Here is a 15,872-nt window from a genome sequence, read left to right as displayed (position 1 = left end):
AACAAACGCAGTGAAGCGGGGATTTCATGACAAAAAATTTTCACAGACTACTCTGATTTCACGCTGCAAATGTACATCCTCATATACGTTTCTTGGAAATCAGTTTCAACTTACGCCCATCCGCCGATATCTAACTGAAAATAATACGTTTTGTCGTCGGTGTTAGGCCTAGTGAACACGGCGATCATAATGAAATCATAACAAAAACGGCAGTGCGCTGTACAATCTTATATTTAATAGCTGGATTTCATGGATATAAACATTCTTGCCTCTTATGTTCCAACTATTCATGTAGATTTGTTTAAAAATCATACCGACAGCAGGATGTGTCCCAGCAGGTGGTTCTGCCGGCAGCGGTACAACGACGGAAGCAGACGACAATTTCCGACGTGCCTTACGCTCCCTAGGTGGCGCTCATCAAATTTGCACCAACATTCCACTACTTTTGCAGATTGCGAGAGCTATCCATTTCAATCCCATCCAATCCACTTGCCACCCAAAATGGCGCTGCCCAGGTTGGACATGGGGACAAATAGTGAGGATAGGTTGATTGATAGCGCCCCATATTTCAAGACTTCATTGGTCGGAAAGCTAAAAAAGTGGGTGGAGCTTCAGGTATAGGCATGACCCATTAATGGCCAGACTCCCTTTTAATATACGGCTCTGACTCTCACCACGCTCCAGCTTGCAGGTTGGAGCGCGTAAGTGCTGCTCCGGCTCCGTGACGTATGAAGGAAAGGGACGCGGGAAAACCAATGGGACGCCTTGGAAACTTCGCCGGGGCGCGTATCGCGCTCTTGGCTATGAAAGACCGTTTACTAGAGACACCGGGGTACGATGGACAGAGTACGCCGGGCGCGCTGGGTATAGAGCCGCTACTTATCGCGCCGTCTTCTTCTTGCTATGGGGTGCTGTCGTCTGCTTGCCTACTGCACCGCTAGAACGCCAGGCATTCTGTGCGAGGAAACACCGTTTCCTTTAGCAGTACTGAATTTATTTACTTATTTATTTATTTCATATACTGCAGCCTCTGTGAGGCTATAGCGGGAGCAGGCATGCTTGGTTACAAAAGTTATTCACAGGTACCTCCCTTATAGCACCAGGTAACCTATTCCATTCATCAACTGTATGAGGAAAAAGCTATACTTAAGAACATCTTTACGTGAACGCATAGGGACAGTGTTCAATGGGTGCGCATTCCGAAGACTAGACGGCCGTGCAAACGTAAAGTAAAGTTCATGGGGTATGTTAATCTGTTTATTAACTATTAAATGCAAAAAATTCAACGTTTCAAGGGCAGGGCTCTGCCGCAATGGGACCAAACTCAATGAACTCAGTGCGGAAGATGGAGAAAACTGACTGTCGTAGCGTTTCATAAGAAATCTAACTGCCTTACTTTGAATCGATTTCAGAACATTAATGTCAGTATTGAAATGAGGGTCCCATTATAATATACCTTTCGGTACATTACTGGGCACCGTTTTTTAGACATTTGTTGGATTTAGTTGCAAAATTTGTGACATTTTTTTTCAAGCGACTGATTTCACTAAGCTTTCGCTTTGTACTTTGGCAACAGTGACATCAGAGCAAGACTTTCACATGCCGTCCGCTGGTTTTTCGTCCCATGTAGCTGGTGCCCGCGAACAACTGGCGGCGGAACGCGCGGCGAACTTCGTTGCAAAAAAAATTCGCTTCATGGAGGTTGGCCTTAATGCGTTTCCACCGCGCCCAGCAATTCGTAATTCATAAGTGTTTACATTCATTTTGAGTGCGATACGCGTGCGAGGAGTGCGTACAAGTGCGTATTATTGACCAGCGTAATCTTTCCGGAGGCGTCACGCCGCGGAGTCCCTTGCGTCGCGGAAGCACAAAAGAAAGCAAGAGAGTAGCATTTTGCGGCCGTTCCATTAAGAGAGAAAAGTCACAGCCATATAGCGCATGTCCAGGCAGGAGGCCCTGCTCGTAAATTTTTGAGACATCTGCAGTGAGCCCAGTCGTTTAGAGAGCGCGGAGAAAGTCTCGTTCCCTGGTGCAGGAGGGGAAAACTCGTAAATCGAGGATTCGAGGGTCGACGGCATACGTACGTGCGACAAAATGGAATCATAAGATGCCGTCAGCATATATGTCACATTTAGATTGCAGACGATGCTTAGACACTTTATAGGGCCGATTTTGAAGGGGACATCGAACCTTGAAAGATGACTGCAGAAGAAACGCACGATGCTGCATTTCGATCTCACTATATGGAGCGATAGATCTAAAGGCCTGTTCCGACATATAGCAGCGCGCTAATATAGCGCTACAAAACAGCGCGCAAAAACAGCGCTCACTGTTATTGGAGGTTCCCACTTGCAAAGCGGCGCTAGCGCTATATAATTTAGCCAAATTTCGGTGGTCGTTTCCAGTCTCTCCCATCATGGCACCTCCGGGGTTGGACAGCATGCGGACGAACAAGTTCGATCAACTGACCGAACGAAAAAATTATCAAACATTTCGGATGACAGGCTCGTCGGTTCCAATGCGGTCGCCGTGCCGTGAAATGCGGAAGCGACACAACTCCGCGGCTTCCGCGACGTCATCGCTGAAGAGCCTCCTCATTGGCCAACACGAATGTAGCGCTAACATTAGCGCCGAAAAAAATGACATGAGCTCAACTCCGGCGAGCGCTAATTTTTAGCGGTTTGGGGCACTGCGAGGAGGAAAATATCGCGCTATATAGCAAAACGCTATATGTCGGAACTAGAGTCACTAAATAAGCTACGCTTCAGAGTATCGACACTGAGGCAAAAAGAGCCGCCATGTTGTTTCGGATGACCTCCAGCCCCACCTCTAGTTTGGCAGTAGAAATAGATGAAGGTGAAGTTCAGCAGTGGAAGAAGACAACACTTCGAAGAGCGCTAAATGGATGGCGCTGGAGGTCATCCGAAACAACATGGCGGCTCAGTGTCGATACTCTGAAGCGTAGCTTATTTAGTGACTCTAGTCGGAACAGGCCTTTAGCGCATTCACACTTCGATGTAAGCGTTTTTGCCTGCAGCGTATTGTACGCACGTATACGGTGGATGCGCTCGTGTGCAAGAATCGTTGTCGTAGCTGACCTGTACATACAGAGTCCTTCGCCTTCCTCTTAAGATCCGGTAAGAGAGTGAGGATGTCTGGTGGGATGGCGGGACGTACAAAGGCAGAGGACAGCAGGCATATCGCGGCATCACCGTCGTAAGCAGAGAGTCGAACCGAAACTTTTATCGGTTCGGTTCGGTTCGGGTTTAGGTTCGACCATAAGGGTTAAGTTCCGGTTCAGCTCCGGAAAGCAACTATAATGGTTCGACCCGTTTTTTTTCCCAAACGGTTCGGTTCGCGAACAGGTTCAGGGGCCACGGCCCACGGGTGAGAATGAAGCACAACAGGCAGGTTAAAGCACACTTCCGTTTGTGTGGTACAGTGCTTGAAGTGGACAGGAAGACGTCAAGATTTTGAAAGATCTTCCATGATATGACAAGAAAAGAAAAATAGAAAAGAAAGAAACACAGATGAAAGGACAAAGACGAAAGTACAAGTTTCTTATGAAACGACAAGATTAGTAGTGGTTACGACAGGATTATAACAATGAATTACCGATCCCCTGTACGTAGCTCATGTCGCGGTGGTTAACTAACCCACCGGGTTGTTCTCAGAATCTCGTCAGTAATGTAACAGTCAACTAAGCCTGTTACCTTGGCCTAAGTCATTTAAGTCATTAAAATTATTGATTACGAGTTAGGAAACGCGAATACACATGCATCAGCAAACGACGCTCCATGGTGGTTGGATTGGAATGGTGCGTATCTGAGCCCAGGGTCTTTACGTAAAAGGCACGTTATCATGCACAACATGCAAAGTTCCGTCCTTAGTTCCGTGTGAACCGTTATTTGAACCAGTTACCTTTTTTTTTTCAACGGTTGAGTTCCAGTTCAGCTCCAAGATGGCGTGGGCTGTTTCGGTTTGGTTCAGTTCCGGTTCGGCCAAAAATATCGGTTAATAACGGTTTTCGGTTCGGGTTCGGTTCGACTCTCTGGTCGTGAGTGCTATTCGTTGGGGGTTCTATTTATTGGAAATACTGCGGAACTTTGGTGCTCGAGTTCAATGGTTCGAATGCTTGTAGCTGTACCCTGCCATTTTCATGTGAACTTTGTGAAATAGGCATGCATATTCGCGTGTGGCTGGGCATGCGACGGAGTCAATGGTCATATATAGAGACCGTACGAGGTCATAAAGAGAGCACCGGCCTCGGTGGCTCAGTCGGTAGCGTGTTCGCCTTCTGATCCCGAGATCGCGGGTTCGAACCCGGCCGAGGACGCCAGCAACTTGGTGGCAGGGTACAAGTTGCTTAGACACGCCGTCTTCCGCGAGGGACGTTAAATACGGGGTGCCGTGTGATGAGCTTTCATCGCACGCTAAAGAACCCTCAGGTGGGCAAAAGCAATCCGCAGACCGACCGCTGTGGCGTCGCTCATGATCTCAGTTGTCTCGCGACGTAAACACCCAATTATTATTATTATCATAAAGAGAGCCTACGGTATCTTTCCATGAGGTCGTTGAACGTCGATGCAGCCTTTTCTTTCTTTCGTTCGTTGCCTCTCCTCTCCAGGAGAGACAACGTTAGGTGACGACGACAGATGCAGCATTGCAGACAAACTGGACAAACTGGACTCCCAGATCGCACTCGAAGACATGGAAGTGGAAGCGGATATGCTGAGTTCCAGTAGGACGCCGTCACCGTATGTTCTATTTCCGGACACGGCGGTGCCACCGCCTTGCGACGGAGACCAGTTGCGTGTTCTGGCCAATAGTGGGCCACCTCATCGACCTGCGGAGAGGCCGGCACCACACGAGAGTCGGTAAATAAATCAGCGTCTTACCTTTCCTGGTATTTCGTGAGTCAACCCCCTTTTGAAGCAGCCGTGCTTTCCATGCGTGAAGATTTCTCCCGATCTTCTCCCGAGCTTCCCCCCCCCGAGATTCCCCCCGAGCTTCCCCCCCCCGAGCTTCCCCCCCGAGCTTCCCCCCCGAGCTTCCCCCCGAGCTTCCCCCCCGAGCTTCCCCCCCGAGCTTCCCCCCGAGCTTCCCCCCCGAGCTTCCCCCCCGAGCTTCCCCCCCCCGAGCTTCCCCCCCCCGAGCTTCCCCCCCGAGCTTCCCCCCCCGAGCTTCCCCCCCCCGAGCTTCCCCCCCCCGAGCTTCCCCCCCCGAGCTTCCCCCCCGAGCTTCCCCCCCCCGAGCTTCCCCCCCGAGCTTCCCCCCCCGAGCTTCCCCCCCCCGAGCTTCCCCCCCCGAGCTTCCCCCCCCGAGCTTCCTCCCCCGAGCTTCCTCCCCCGAGCTTCCTCCCCCGAGCTTCCTCCCCCGAGCTTCCCCCCCCGAGCTTCCCCCCCGAGCTTCCCCCCCGAGCTTCCCCCCCCGAGCTTCCCCCCCCGAGCTTCCCCCCGAGCTTCCCCCCCGAGCTTCCCCCCCCCGAGCTTTTCCCCCCCCGAGCTTCCCCCCCCGAGCTTCCCCCCCGAGCTTCCCCCCGAGCTTCCCCCCCGAGCTTTCCCCCCGAGCTTCCCCCCCGAGCTTTCCCCCCGAGCTTTCCCCCCGAGATTTCCCCCGAGCTTCCCCCGAGCTCCGTCGAAACCGCGCAAGATGTCGGTGAAACGCCGATAAGGTACGCGGTGTAAGACAGCGTGTCCTTTCGAAATATCACACCACGAATCGGGTTGGGGCGCGCGCGCACTTTCGAAATTTGCTCACATGGTGGTCGTGACAGGAAGAAAAGTTTCGATGATTTGGATACTTTATTGATAATACCAATCTCAGGGGCCTGCCTCGGTAGCTCAGTCGGTAGCGTGCTGGGCCACTGCGGGAGTGATTCCCGCCGAGGATGGGAGCAATGTGGGGGGGTTTAGCATTGCTTCCAGGCACTGTGTTTCGGAAATTTCCGGGGCAGTACTACTCTGAGGCTAGTATAGCACGTGGCCGCACAAGTACAGGCTGACTCACCTTACGAGCTGTATATGTGTTCACATCAGAATTGTGGCCGCATCCGAACATCGCAGAGTGTGCAAGAAAATTGCAAAAAAAAAAAAAAAAAATTTTGTTCTGTTCAGGGTAAAAAGATGATGCGTAGTATGTCATACGCCCAGAACAACACCCTTACAAGTCACAGTACTGAGGATCGTTATATAGTACAGCAACTGCGTCGTTTCGGTCTTTCTTGTTCTTAAATGTGACACCGTTAGAGCAGGGATCACCTCAAGCATAAAAAGAAGTTGACTGAGCTACGCTGTGCTTTATGCGCAGGCGCAGCGCAAGCTACGATGGCACCTTTGAGCTTAGACGGTCGCAGCCACCGCCAGAGCCACCGCCAGAATGGGTCGACCTCACCGTGTCTCCGGTACAGCCCGTTTTCCACACCTCGTCGTCGCAGCAGGGCTATAGGACAGCTCAGCACTACAACATCAATCGAGACGTCCACAACATCAGTTCATCGTCTACATTGCTACTGAGGCACAGAAGTAATGTAAGCTATCATGCGTACTGGTTTGCCACAGCTCTCTGAAAGCGAGTTTAGAAGACCTTCCCCAACGGAGCCTTCATTCCGAAGTATATCCGTTTAACAGATTGTCTTTTCTAAATTTCGACAGCGTCTGTCCGAGTTACGAATAGAAGCGAGCGCGAATAAGATTGACAGCATCCGCACCCGCGAGATATCCGCGCGTGTAAGGTCCGCAACCGCATCCGGAATCGCGCTAGTGTAAATAGGTGTATCCGCACACCCGCTGTCATTTCTTTTGTAGGAGAGCATTTGCACGACAAAGATGTGATGTTGTAAACGTTCTTACTTTTCGGCATACAAACACTAGGAACAGTTAAAGGCACAGCAATGCAGGGAATTACACATTTCAATGCCATTTTGGATTCACTATGTGCTCCTAGTTGTGGCTCCCTCTAGAGGACTCCGGCAGAGACGCTATTGTTTATTTGTTAATAAAAATGCAGCACACTGTTTTATCAGCATTTTATCTCCATAGATTTTATAACGTTATACTGTATATCTGTCTGAAAAACCAGGGAAGCCTCGCAGATATCCGCTCGAACCAGCGTACACACGCACACTCCTCTAGTTGTAATCCCTTTTGATCCTCTCGTTCCAGACTCAGAGTGAGGAAGACCTGGTGCCGCCAACTCCACCACCACGCAGGAAAAGGCGTCGCCTCGTGCCATCCAATTTTTATGCTCCTCAAGCATGCGACCTGGATGTAGAGGACGATATTAATGAGGGCTGGTACTGTCCTGGACAAAAAATGTTCTAGAGCCTGCATCAGCACAACTATGGACTGCGATAGGCCATCTACACGGAGTACCGCCGGCACACAAGACGCATTCCATGCGCACCGAACCAACAGCTATTATTTATTATGGCTCGCGCTCGAGCCAGTGCGTTTGCGTAGATCATTTCTAGATGCACGAGTGCGTCAGCTACGCTGCGCCATCTGGTAACGTCGGAAGTACAGCTTTAAGTCGTTCCGTAAATGACAGCCGCGTACAGTTTTTACGGCCGCTATAGGGCACATCCGACTTTAGTGTCACCTTAGTGTCCATAATGTAAAATAGGTCCCTATTGTCCAGGTCCTATTCCTCATTGTACGTGCAAATATTGACGTTGAATGTAGTGGGAGGGCCTAATATAAATTTGAAGGAGCGACCATGTGCGTAGGCTGGTTTAATAATATAAGTTAGCCCACGTTATCGTCATCAGTATGTGACTTTGTTTAGGCGCACAGGGCTGTGACTTGAGACATTGCAGGTGTATACCAATTCCCGGTATCAAGATATTGTGCCATTTCAAACCACCTGTAAACTTGCATTCCTTGAAATGGTTGTGTTGAAGTTTGTGATATATTTATTTACATAAACGTATGCCCTCTAATTTCTTAGTGCAAGAGCATTTCCTCTGGTTATTTTTTTTGGCTACTTTCGTGGCATTTAAATATATTTTTCGCTATGCTTTCCCTGCACTTCGTGATATGAATGTCCTGCGGCGGAGATTCAAGATGGAGAAGTTGAGAAATCGGTGAGAGTAAAAAGTTCTGGAATGGTAAAGCCGAGAGACTCGTTAGAGGTAATTGCCATTTGGAATGCTCATCTTTCTTGCCCACTCTCAGCAATGTTCTTGACATACACAATTTCTCCTGAAGTCCGAGGTAGCTGCACAGAGTTCGTAGCCATAGTATTATGGTTGAATATACTGTGCTGCAACAGAGACACTATATCTTACGTGCTGTTCCTATGAGGGGGCATATGTTACACACATGAATGAACATTTCGGCAATAAAGGGTGCCATACTTCTGTTGTGATGTGTTACCCGCGTGGCATACCCCTGTGGTACAGGTTGGGACAAAAGTTTACGGAACACGCGAGCGCCGTACTTGTTCTTCGGTGCGACACCCTAGCGGCTGGCGGAAGCGGATGAGTTCACTGTTTCGAAGGGGTGGAAGGATGCGCCGTTAGCGACACACAGCTGTAGTTCCGGTGTCGCTTGGGTGTGCCTGCAAAGTAGAAGCCACTGCTGTGCGCCGCTAACGGCGCACCCTTCCACCCCTCCGAAACAGTGAACTCACCCGCTTCCGCCAGCCGCTAGGGTGTCGCACCGAAGAACAAGTACGGCGCTCGCGTGTTCCGTAAACTTTTGTCCCAACCTGTACTCCTGTAGTAGCGTGCGGCAAGAAAAGCGATCGACATCCCAGATGAAATTGGGTGAGTCCTTTGGCAGAAATGAGTAGTACGACTTCTCATATGTATTTAGAGAGAGACTCCCTGTTGAGCACTCTCGTCGCGTGAGAAACACAGAACGCGAACGTCCCACCTCTCCCGATGGCGAATTCGGGTGGCATTTCATGGCAACACGGCCAAGCGCTCGGAAATTACTAGTCTGGCGCCCGCGCTGGATCACGTGACCGGTGCCACCCGAGCATGAGTGCCATGGATCGAGCGATTTTAGTCGTTTGGATCATGCTAGGGGCATCGTGGTCGTACGTCTTCGGGTTTCGCCGTCTGCTAACCTACGTGTACTTCGACGTCGGGGGCCAATGCGAGTCCTCATCACCATCGCAGTGCTGATGTGGCGACACCGGATATAGTTGGGCAACCCCGCGGCCACCGCCACCTAGATACGGAGGGCCTACTTATATTACCTCCTCTCCCCTCCTTTGCTACGTGGACATATAAATTCAGAACCTACTGCGATTCGCCTTTCTGTGAATTGAAGAACTCGCAAAGTGTTGTAGCTAACTTGGAACCTGTAGACCCGAATCTGTGGAGAAAAAGTGCAACACGCTTTCCAGAAAATCATTTTTGAGAAAGATATGGGTCCGTTTATTTTAAAGATTTCCAATTTAGTACGCGGGTACTTTCAATCACTGCTCCAGGACGACGGTGGTTAGTCTCCATGGCTACGTCCGCTGAAAGCACGTTCATGATTGGCTACCGGCGTTGGCTGACTCTTGTGGCGAATTCGGGTGGTCATTTCGGGGCAACTTTTTTTTTTTTTTTTTTTTTTTTTTTGCCAGATCCCGAGCAGTCATGTTCGCTTGGGCAAAGAGAAGCAATCTCGCATGTTCGCGTAGTTCTTTCCGAGCGCCAGAAATTTGCCAGCTAGCACTTATTTCGCAGGGTCTCGAAACGATCGAGCAGCGGGTGTCCAACTATATCCGGTGTCGTCACATCCGCACTGCAACGGTGGCGAGTGCCCTCATTGGCCCGCAAGTTCACGTGGTTTAAGCAGACGACGGAACCCGAAGACGGGCGACCGCGATATGGTAACCATAACCGCGATGCCCCTAGTGTGATCCAGGAGACTAGATTCCTGTCACTCAGGTTCGGGTGGCAACGATCACGTGATCCAGCTTTGCCACAACATAGCAATTTCCGAGCGCTAGGCCGTGTTGCCACGAAATGAACACCCGAGTTTGCCATTAGTTGTTACGTCAGCGTCGACGAGTAAGGAGGCTTCCTCTATCCAGGTGGTGTTGCCGCTGCCCGGTTGTATTGAGGCCGGGCGTAAAAAGTGCTGGTTGACAAATTTCTGGCACTCGGAAAGCTCCACGCGAACTTGCGAGTCTGCTGCGCTTTGACCAAGCGAACATGGCTGCTCGGGATCTGGCAAAAAAATTTTTCCACGGAACGACCACCCGAATTGGCAATTATTCAGTGGTTTTGGTTCTTCGGTTTCAGCGGTTCCAGTCCGGTTCCAGCGCCTTCGAGAACCCTGAGCGCTACGCAAGCACAGCTGTCACAGCATCGCATATTTTCCGCAATGCTTGGGTACATTTTCCGTCGTTATACCCGTACTTCCTTTGACATTTGAATCACAGGCTTAATAGTAGAACTGTCATAAAGACACTTGGCTTCCGTAATAGACATCTACACGTGATCCATGACGTTGGTAGACAGACTGAAACCAAAACAAATCGGAAGGGGAGGGCTGGGTTCCACGAATGGGCACTTGTTCGCTGCCTCTTATTGAAAGAAAAGTAAGACCGAAGGTCGCGTTCCTTTCCGGGACCACCATAATCCCCTCAAGACCGTGGCTTTCGGGTGCGACATCGTTCGCCCCCTAGCTTCGAGTGTGTAGTTCAACTCTACCAAATTGGTGTCGCTGTCGAACACTATGACGTCATTTGTTTTGCAAACAGGGAGAGGTCTATTTTGGTCCGCGTTTTGCATGACCCAACCTGAATGTTTGTTTTCCAGAAAACGAAAATGAGTCCAAGCAGTCGAGACATTTCCCTGGTTTCTCTAGTTTCACCTAAGGTGATAAAAATTCTAACTGGCTACGTACTCGCCGGAGGATTGTCGGACTTTCGGCAATTACCTTCTGGAGACTTTTGCCACATCGAGGAAGGCTTTGGGCAATTTTTAATTGTGTGAAATTTATTTTTTTCAATTGAACTTTGAAAATTGCCAAGCGAACCTCACTTTTCTTTTACAGAAATATGAAGTCCTTCACGGATGACCACAGACCCAACCAAAACTATGCACAGTATCACATCAGAAATAGTCTAAAAAAATTAGTAAAAATTCGGCTTTAGCCCCGCCTGCTCAATTGTCGCAAAGGAAAGCGCAAGGTATTTGCGGGGAGAGGAGGAAGTGTTCCTGCCTCTTGTTTTACCTTTCTTTTCCCCGGTTTGACCTTGATGCTGGTGACAACCGTCTTATCACAAAGAAAACAAAACAACCGCCTTATCACAAAGAATCCAAGACAAATGAAGGCGGGGACACTTTCTCGTCTTGACGCAGATTTCTGCGAAAACATGCAGGCGGGGCTAAAGCGTAATTTTTACTATTTTTTTAGACTATTTCTGTTGCGATACTGTGCATAGTTTTTGTTGGATCTGTGGTTATCTGTGGAGGACTTCATATTTCTGTAAAAAAAAAAAAAAGAAAGTGAGGTTCCCTTGGCAATTTTCAAAGTTCAATTGAAAAAGATAAATTTCCCGCAATTAAAAATTGTCCAAAGCCTTCCTCGATGGTGGCAGAAGTTTCCAGAAGGTAATTGCGGAAAGTCCGACAATCCTCCGGCGAGTACGTGGCAAGTTCGATTTTTTTTTTATCACCTTAGGTGAAACGCCCTGTATAACGCCCAATAACAGCATATTTCCATGAGCCGCGGAAGCTGTATGAACGAAAGCGCTGTAATTCATGAAGACACACGGTTGAGGGGCATTAAAGAGGCTCGCATTCGGAGGTATTGAATGTCGTGTGCCTAATGATTACAGTTTCTGTATTGCGGAAGCAGGAAACTCACTGCTCCGGCTTTTTGGAAATGACGTCAGAAGCATTTAATCTCTGCCGTCATTTCGGAGTAATGGCCGGGGGGGGGGGGGGGGGGACGCTGGAAACCTTTACGACTTCTGGAGTCAGCTTATCTCATTTGACCTCATGCTTGGAGGATCTATTGAAAGTCCCTCGGGAAATATCGCGGCGCGTCCTCGGGTTTCTGGCCTCTCTTTTGAAATAGTGCCCGTTCGTTCAATATCCAGGGTGCCCCGTGTGGTTAGAAATAGAAAGGTTTACCTCGCCGCGTTAGGTCTTCTATTCTACGAATGGAGGGCCGATGAAGACATTGTGAGATTTTCTTTATGGACGTCTTAACGAACGGTTTGTGGTATTAGAATGACAGCGGGAGTTCGAACCCCGGCATCGGCTGTGCTCTTCGAGGTCTTCCCTTGGGTTTTCCGGTAGACTTTCCAGGCGAATGTCGGCACAGTTCCCAATGAAGTCTGCCCAGGACGCATACTAACCCCCTCTGCTCCCCCCACTCCTTCCTGCTGTCCTGTCTCCATTTGTGACGTCTGAACGCCGCTCATAGCCACAGTTGCTTCGCGGCGCACGGAATTAAAAAAAAAAGTCCGAGCGAGTTCGATTTATAATACGAAATAAACGTCACTTTTTAGTTCGTAGTAAGGACTGCTGGTTTAGTTCGTAGTATCCCGCTGGACTGCGGCCGAATGATAACTTTATTTTAATGATGATATGAGTGCGGTGTTTTGTCGTCACAGGCGAGACCCTGTCCCATCGCTCGCCATAATTTTGTGAAAACATAATGATTCTATTTGTAAACAAGGAGGCGCAACTGCGCATGCGTATAGATCTGACGTCGCTGTTAGGCAAAAGGGAGTAGGAAACGGCCTGGTGTGTACGGCACCCAGTGACTCGATGATCGTGCGACTTTTGTCTACCAAACAGGACAGCAGCGCCGGCGCATCGCTATGACGTCATGCAGTGAAGTGAGTCTTTACACCGTCGAGAAAGGTTAGTATTGCTTTTAGGACACGGCGTTGGTGGGCTGGATTTGACCGTGGGTCAAGCAATTTCGTCATAGGGAGAGGGCGATAGTCTAGGTGACTGAAAGTGTGGTTCCGAAAGGTCAGTAGCGCGGGCAATGGAGACAGGTGTGGTCTACATTTTCCGCGTTATGTGGAGGAATGTCCGTTGCCTATAGTGGCGGGAAGACAGCGGCCAAAAGAAGACTGTGGCAGAAACTTACAGGGTATCTTCTACGTCATCGCAGCTGCAGACTCGTGCAGATGCTTATTGTGTTCATACTATTAAAACCCCGTAGAGACTACGAAACACACACAGATGTTGCAGGGAAAGGGAAACGAGAGGGGCATGGGCAGGTTCAAACCACGGCCTACTAGATTATAGCGACCATGTCATGATCGTCAAACCCAATGAGGAGCCCGTCCGTACGTTCCGCTAGGGGCGCTACTCATCGGTCCGCGAAATCTGCATCATGATTGGAGGATGGAAATTTGAATTTTGAACGCGCAGAAGCGGACGCACGGTTACGGTAGCAGACGACAGCAGCAGTTCCTATGAAAACGCGTAGAACGATGATGATAGTCAACTCTAGAAGGAACATCTCTCGTGGGACATTAACTGCTTGTACAAAAATACTGAGGTGAGCTAAAGTACAGAGTACTGTAGAAATTGACGAAGCAATAACAGGGCCGATGAGTAGCGCCACCGCTAGCCTCCAAATGCGGCGCTGGGAAGGGGTCCGTGTGAGATGGTCGCTATAGTAGGACATGGTTCAAACTGCCGTGTATGAGAGTATATAGTAAAAAAAATCCCGAAACACCGCTGATCGGGAGCCTCGTGCAACCATGCTGTGCAAGCTAACAACCCAATCAGCACATATTGGCCCAATGTTGGCTTGATACTGGTAAAACCGGTTCAATATTGGCCCAGTGTTGCCGATATCCGTCCCTCCGACGTCCGTTGGGAGCCGTGCAAGAAGCAATGGGGGGTGTTGGTGGACTGTTGATAGCGTCACCGAGAAGTTGCCGCACCCCCGGTTCCAATGACAGCGGGCCTTCTGATTGCAGAACTTTCTGAAATCAAAAGGCCCACGTTCGAATCCTTGCATCACCAGCATCTTTTTCCTCAATTGTTTGATCTGCTAACCCTGGAATTTGTAGATGTGACTTGATCTCGACTTGAATTGCAGATGCCTTTGAAGAGCGCCAATGCAATTCAGAAACCCCCTCGTAGGCTCGAAGCGTTCTTTACGCAGCGAGCGCGACTCTACATATGTGGAGAAAAATGTCGAGTCAGCGCTCGGGCTACCTTGAATCCGACTTTGATAACGCTTCAGTATACGGCAGCCTCGGGACGCCACATGACATGATAAAATCTTGCCGTGGCTTGGCTTTGCATGAGCTGGTACACCACCAATTTGTTTACAGGGGCTTTGCACGAGCGTTGGTGCCAGATGACAGGTGTGGCACATGTTATAATGAAAAGATGGCTAAGGAGCAAGCTGGTGAACTTGGTGCATAATGAAAAACCCCGAGATTTCGTGTTGTGTCTGTCCCTTCGTGTTCCCTAGTCTCAGGGTTTTACATTATGTATGCAACATATTATAAGTCGTAACGGTAAGAAATGTCGCGTTTTCATACCGCAAAGGAGATTTTAGACGCAAACTTCAGCGAAAATCTCGTTCCCAGACGCAGTAAAACGCTAGCAGTATGCGACTTGACGAAGTGAGCCAGCGAGAAGGTTCATGAAAGACGCAAACCGTCTTGAGCGAGGACAGGTGTTGGCGCGGACTTGCAGTCTTGCACAAGTCAGACGCGACTTCAAGTCAAGTCACATCTATGAATTCGGGGGTAACACTTCGTAATGAAGACAAGATGAATGTACAAACACGGTTTCCCTGTAGAAGCTACCGAACGGCCATGTAAATTTCGTTTCGTAATCGCACGCGATACATCTTTATCTTATCAGCAACAGCGTCCCATGAAAGGTATAACTCCACACGCAATAGATAAACTGCATTCGTGTTTCCACCCAAGGTGCCCCTACTGTTGCTACATAGACACCATACTTCCACTGTCTCCAGTCAACAGTTCCCATGTGTTCCTTTTCCCCACCATTTGCTCCGTTCTATGCGAATTGTGTAATACCTATACGCAATGCCGTTCTCAGGCTCCGAAACACTCTGATCACTTTCATGAAAGCGGAAAAGTTTGGATCAGACTAGACAGTACATTTGAATGATGAATGATTAATTTAAATAGACCAACGCACGTCTCGCGGAGATATGTACCGAGTGAAAAACCACTACGATGTCTCCACGGAAATGTGAGTGAAAATCCGTGTACTTATTTCGCCCTTTCTTTCGGCTTCCTTGACGATGACACGGCAGGAAGGACTAGTCTACTCGTGTCCGCCAAAAATGAATGCCAAAAGTCAGCAGACATCTCTACGTATGTCGAAACAGTAGATATATTGATATTAAAGGAGTACTAAAGCGCAGAAATTTATCCTCGCTGGATGAAAGATCGCGTTATCTTGACACAAAAGGAACGAGAGTAAATCACAACGTAGTTCACGATTTATAATAATAATAAAAAAAAAGAAGAAGAAACCACAATGTACGATTTCCCTTTCCCTCTCCTTCGCGAGAAGCCCCACAATTGTCGTCTGTTGTTGTTGTTGGTTGGTTAAATAACAAAGGGAGATCGTCTGTTTCAACAGCGTGGGTTGTTTTAGTGCAGGGCACACCGTGCATGTCTCCTGTACCATACACGGTGCATTGTTTACACTTCGACGTGTAAGAGGAGTGTTGTTGTAAATAAATTGTAATTTTATGCCGCAGTCTCAAGTTTAAACTGTAATAACAATGTTGGAGATGGTGTTCACTGTACCTCTTGTCTGCTGGGTCGAGATGGCACATCCGGTGGTCGTATCGGCAATACTGCGGTGCGTTCACCACCGACAGTTCTCCCCGGTCATTTTCAGGTGGACAACCGTTCAGCCGCTTGGGGAAGAAGCTCAACTGCGCTCGATGAGC

General features: G+C 49.2%; 1 protein-coding gene across 1 annotated transcript in view; it reads left to right on the top strand.

Annotated features, from left to right (window-relative positions):
• LOC135391019 (uncharacterized) overlaps positions 1 to 8,362 on the top strand; it is a 31,533-nt gene extending 23,171 nt beyond the window's left edge. Inside the window, exons 11-13 of the mRNA XM_064621086.1 lie at positions 4,628 to 4,877; positions 6,310 to 6,529; positions 7,164 to 8,362. Of these exons, the coding sequence (XP_064477156.1) occupies positions 4,628 to 4,877; positions 6,310 to 6,529; positions 7,164 to 7,322 (629 nt within the window). The 3' untranslated portion in view covers positions 7,323 to 8,362. The remainder of the gene's footprint in view (positions 1 to 4,627; positions 4,878 to 6,309; positions 6,530 to 7,163) is intronic.
• Positions 8,363 to 15,872: the final 7,510 nt, after the last annotated feature.

Source organism: Ornithodoros turicata, chromosome 4 (assembly GCF_037126465.1).
Source record: "Ornithodoros turicata isolate Travis chromosome 4, ASM3712646v1, whole genome shotgun sequence".
Classification (NCBI taxonomy): Eukaryota; Metazoa; Arthropoda; class Arachnida; order Ixodida; family Argasidae; genus Ornithodoros; species Ornithodoros turicata.
The sequence above is the reverse complement of the archived record's forward strand: the minus strand, read 5'-3'. Positions and strand labels throughout refer to the sequence as shown.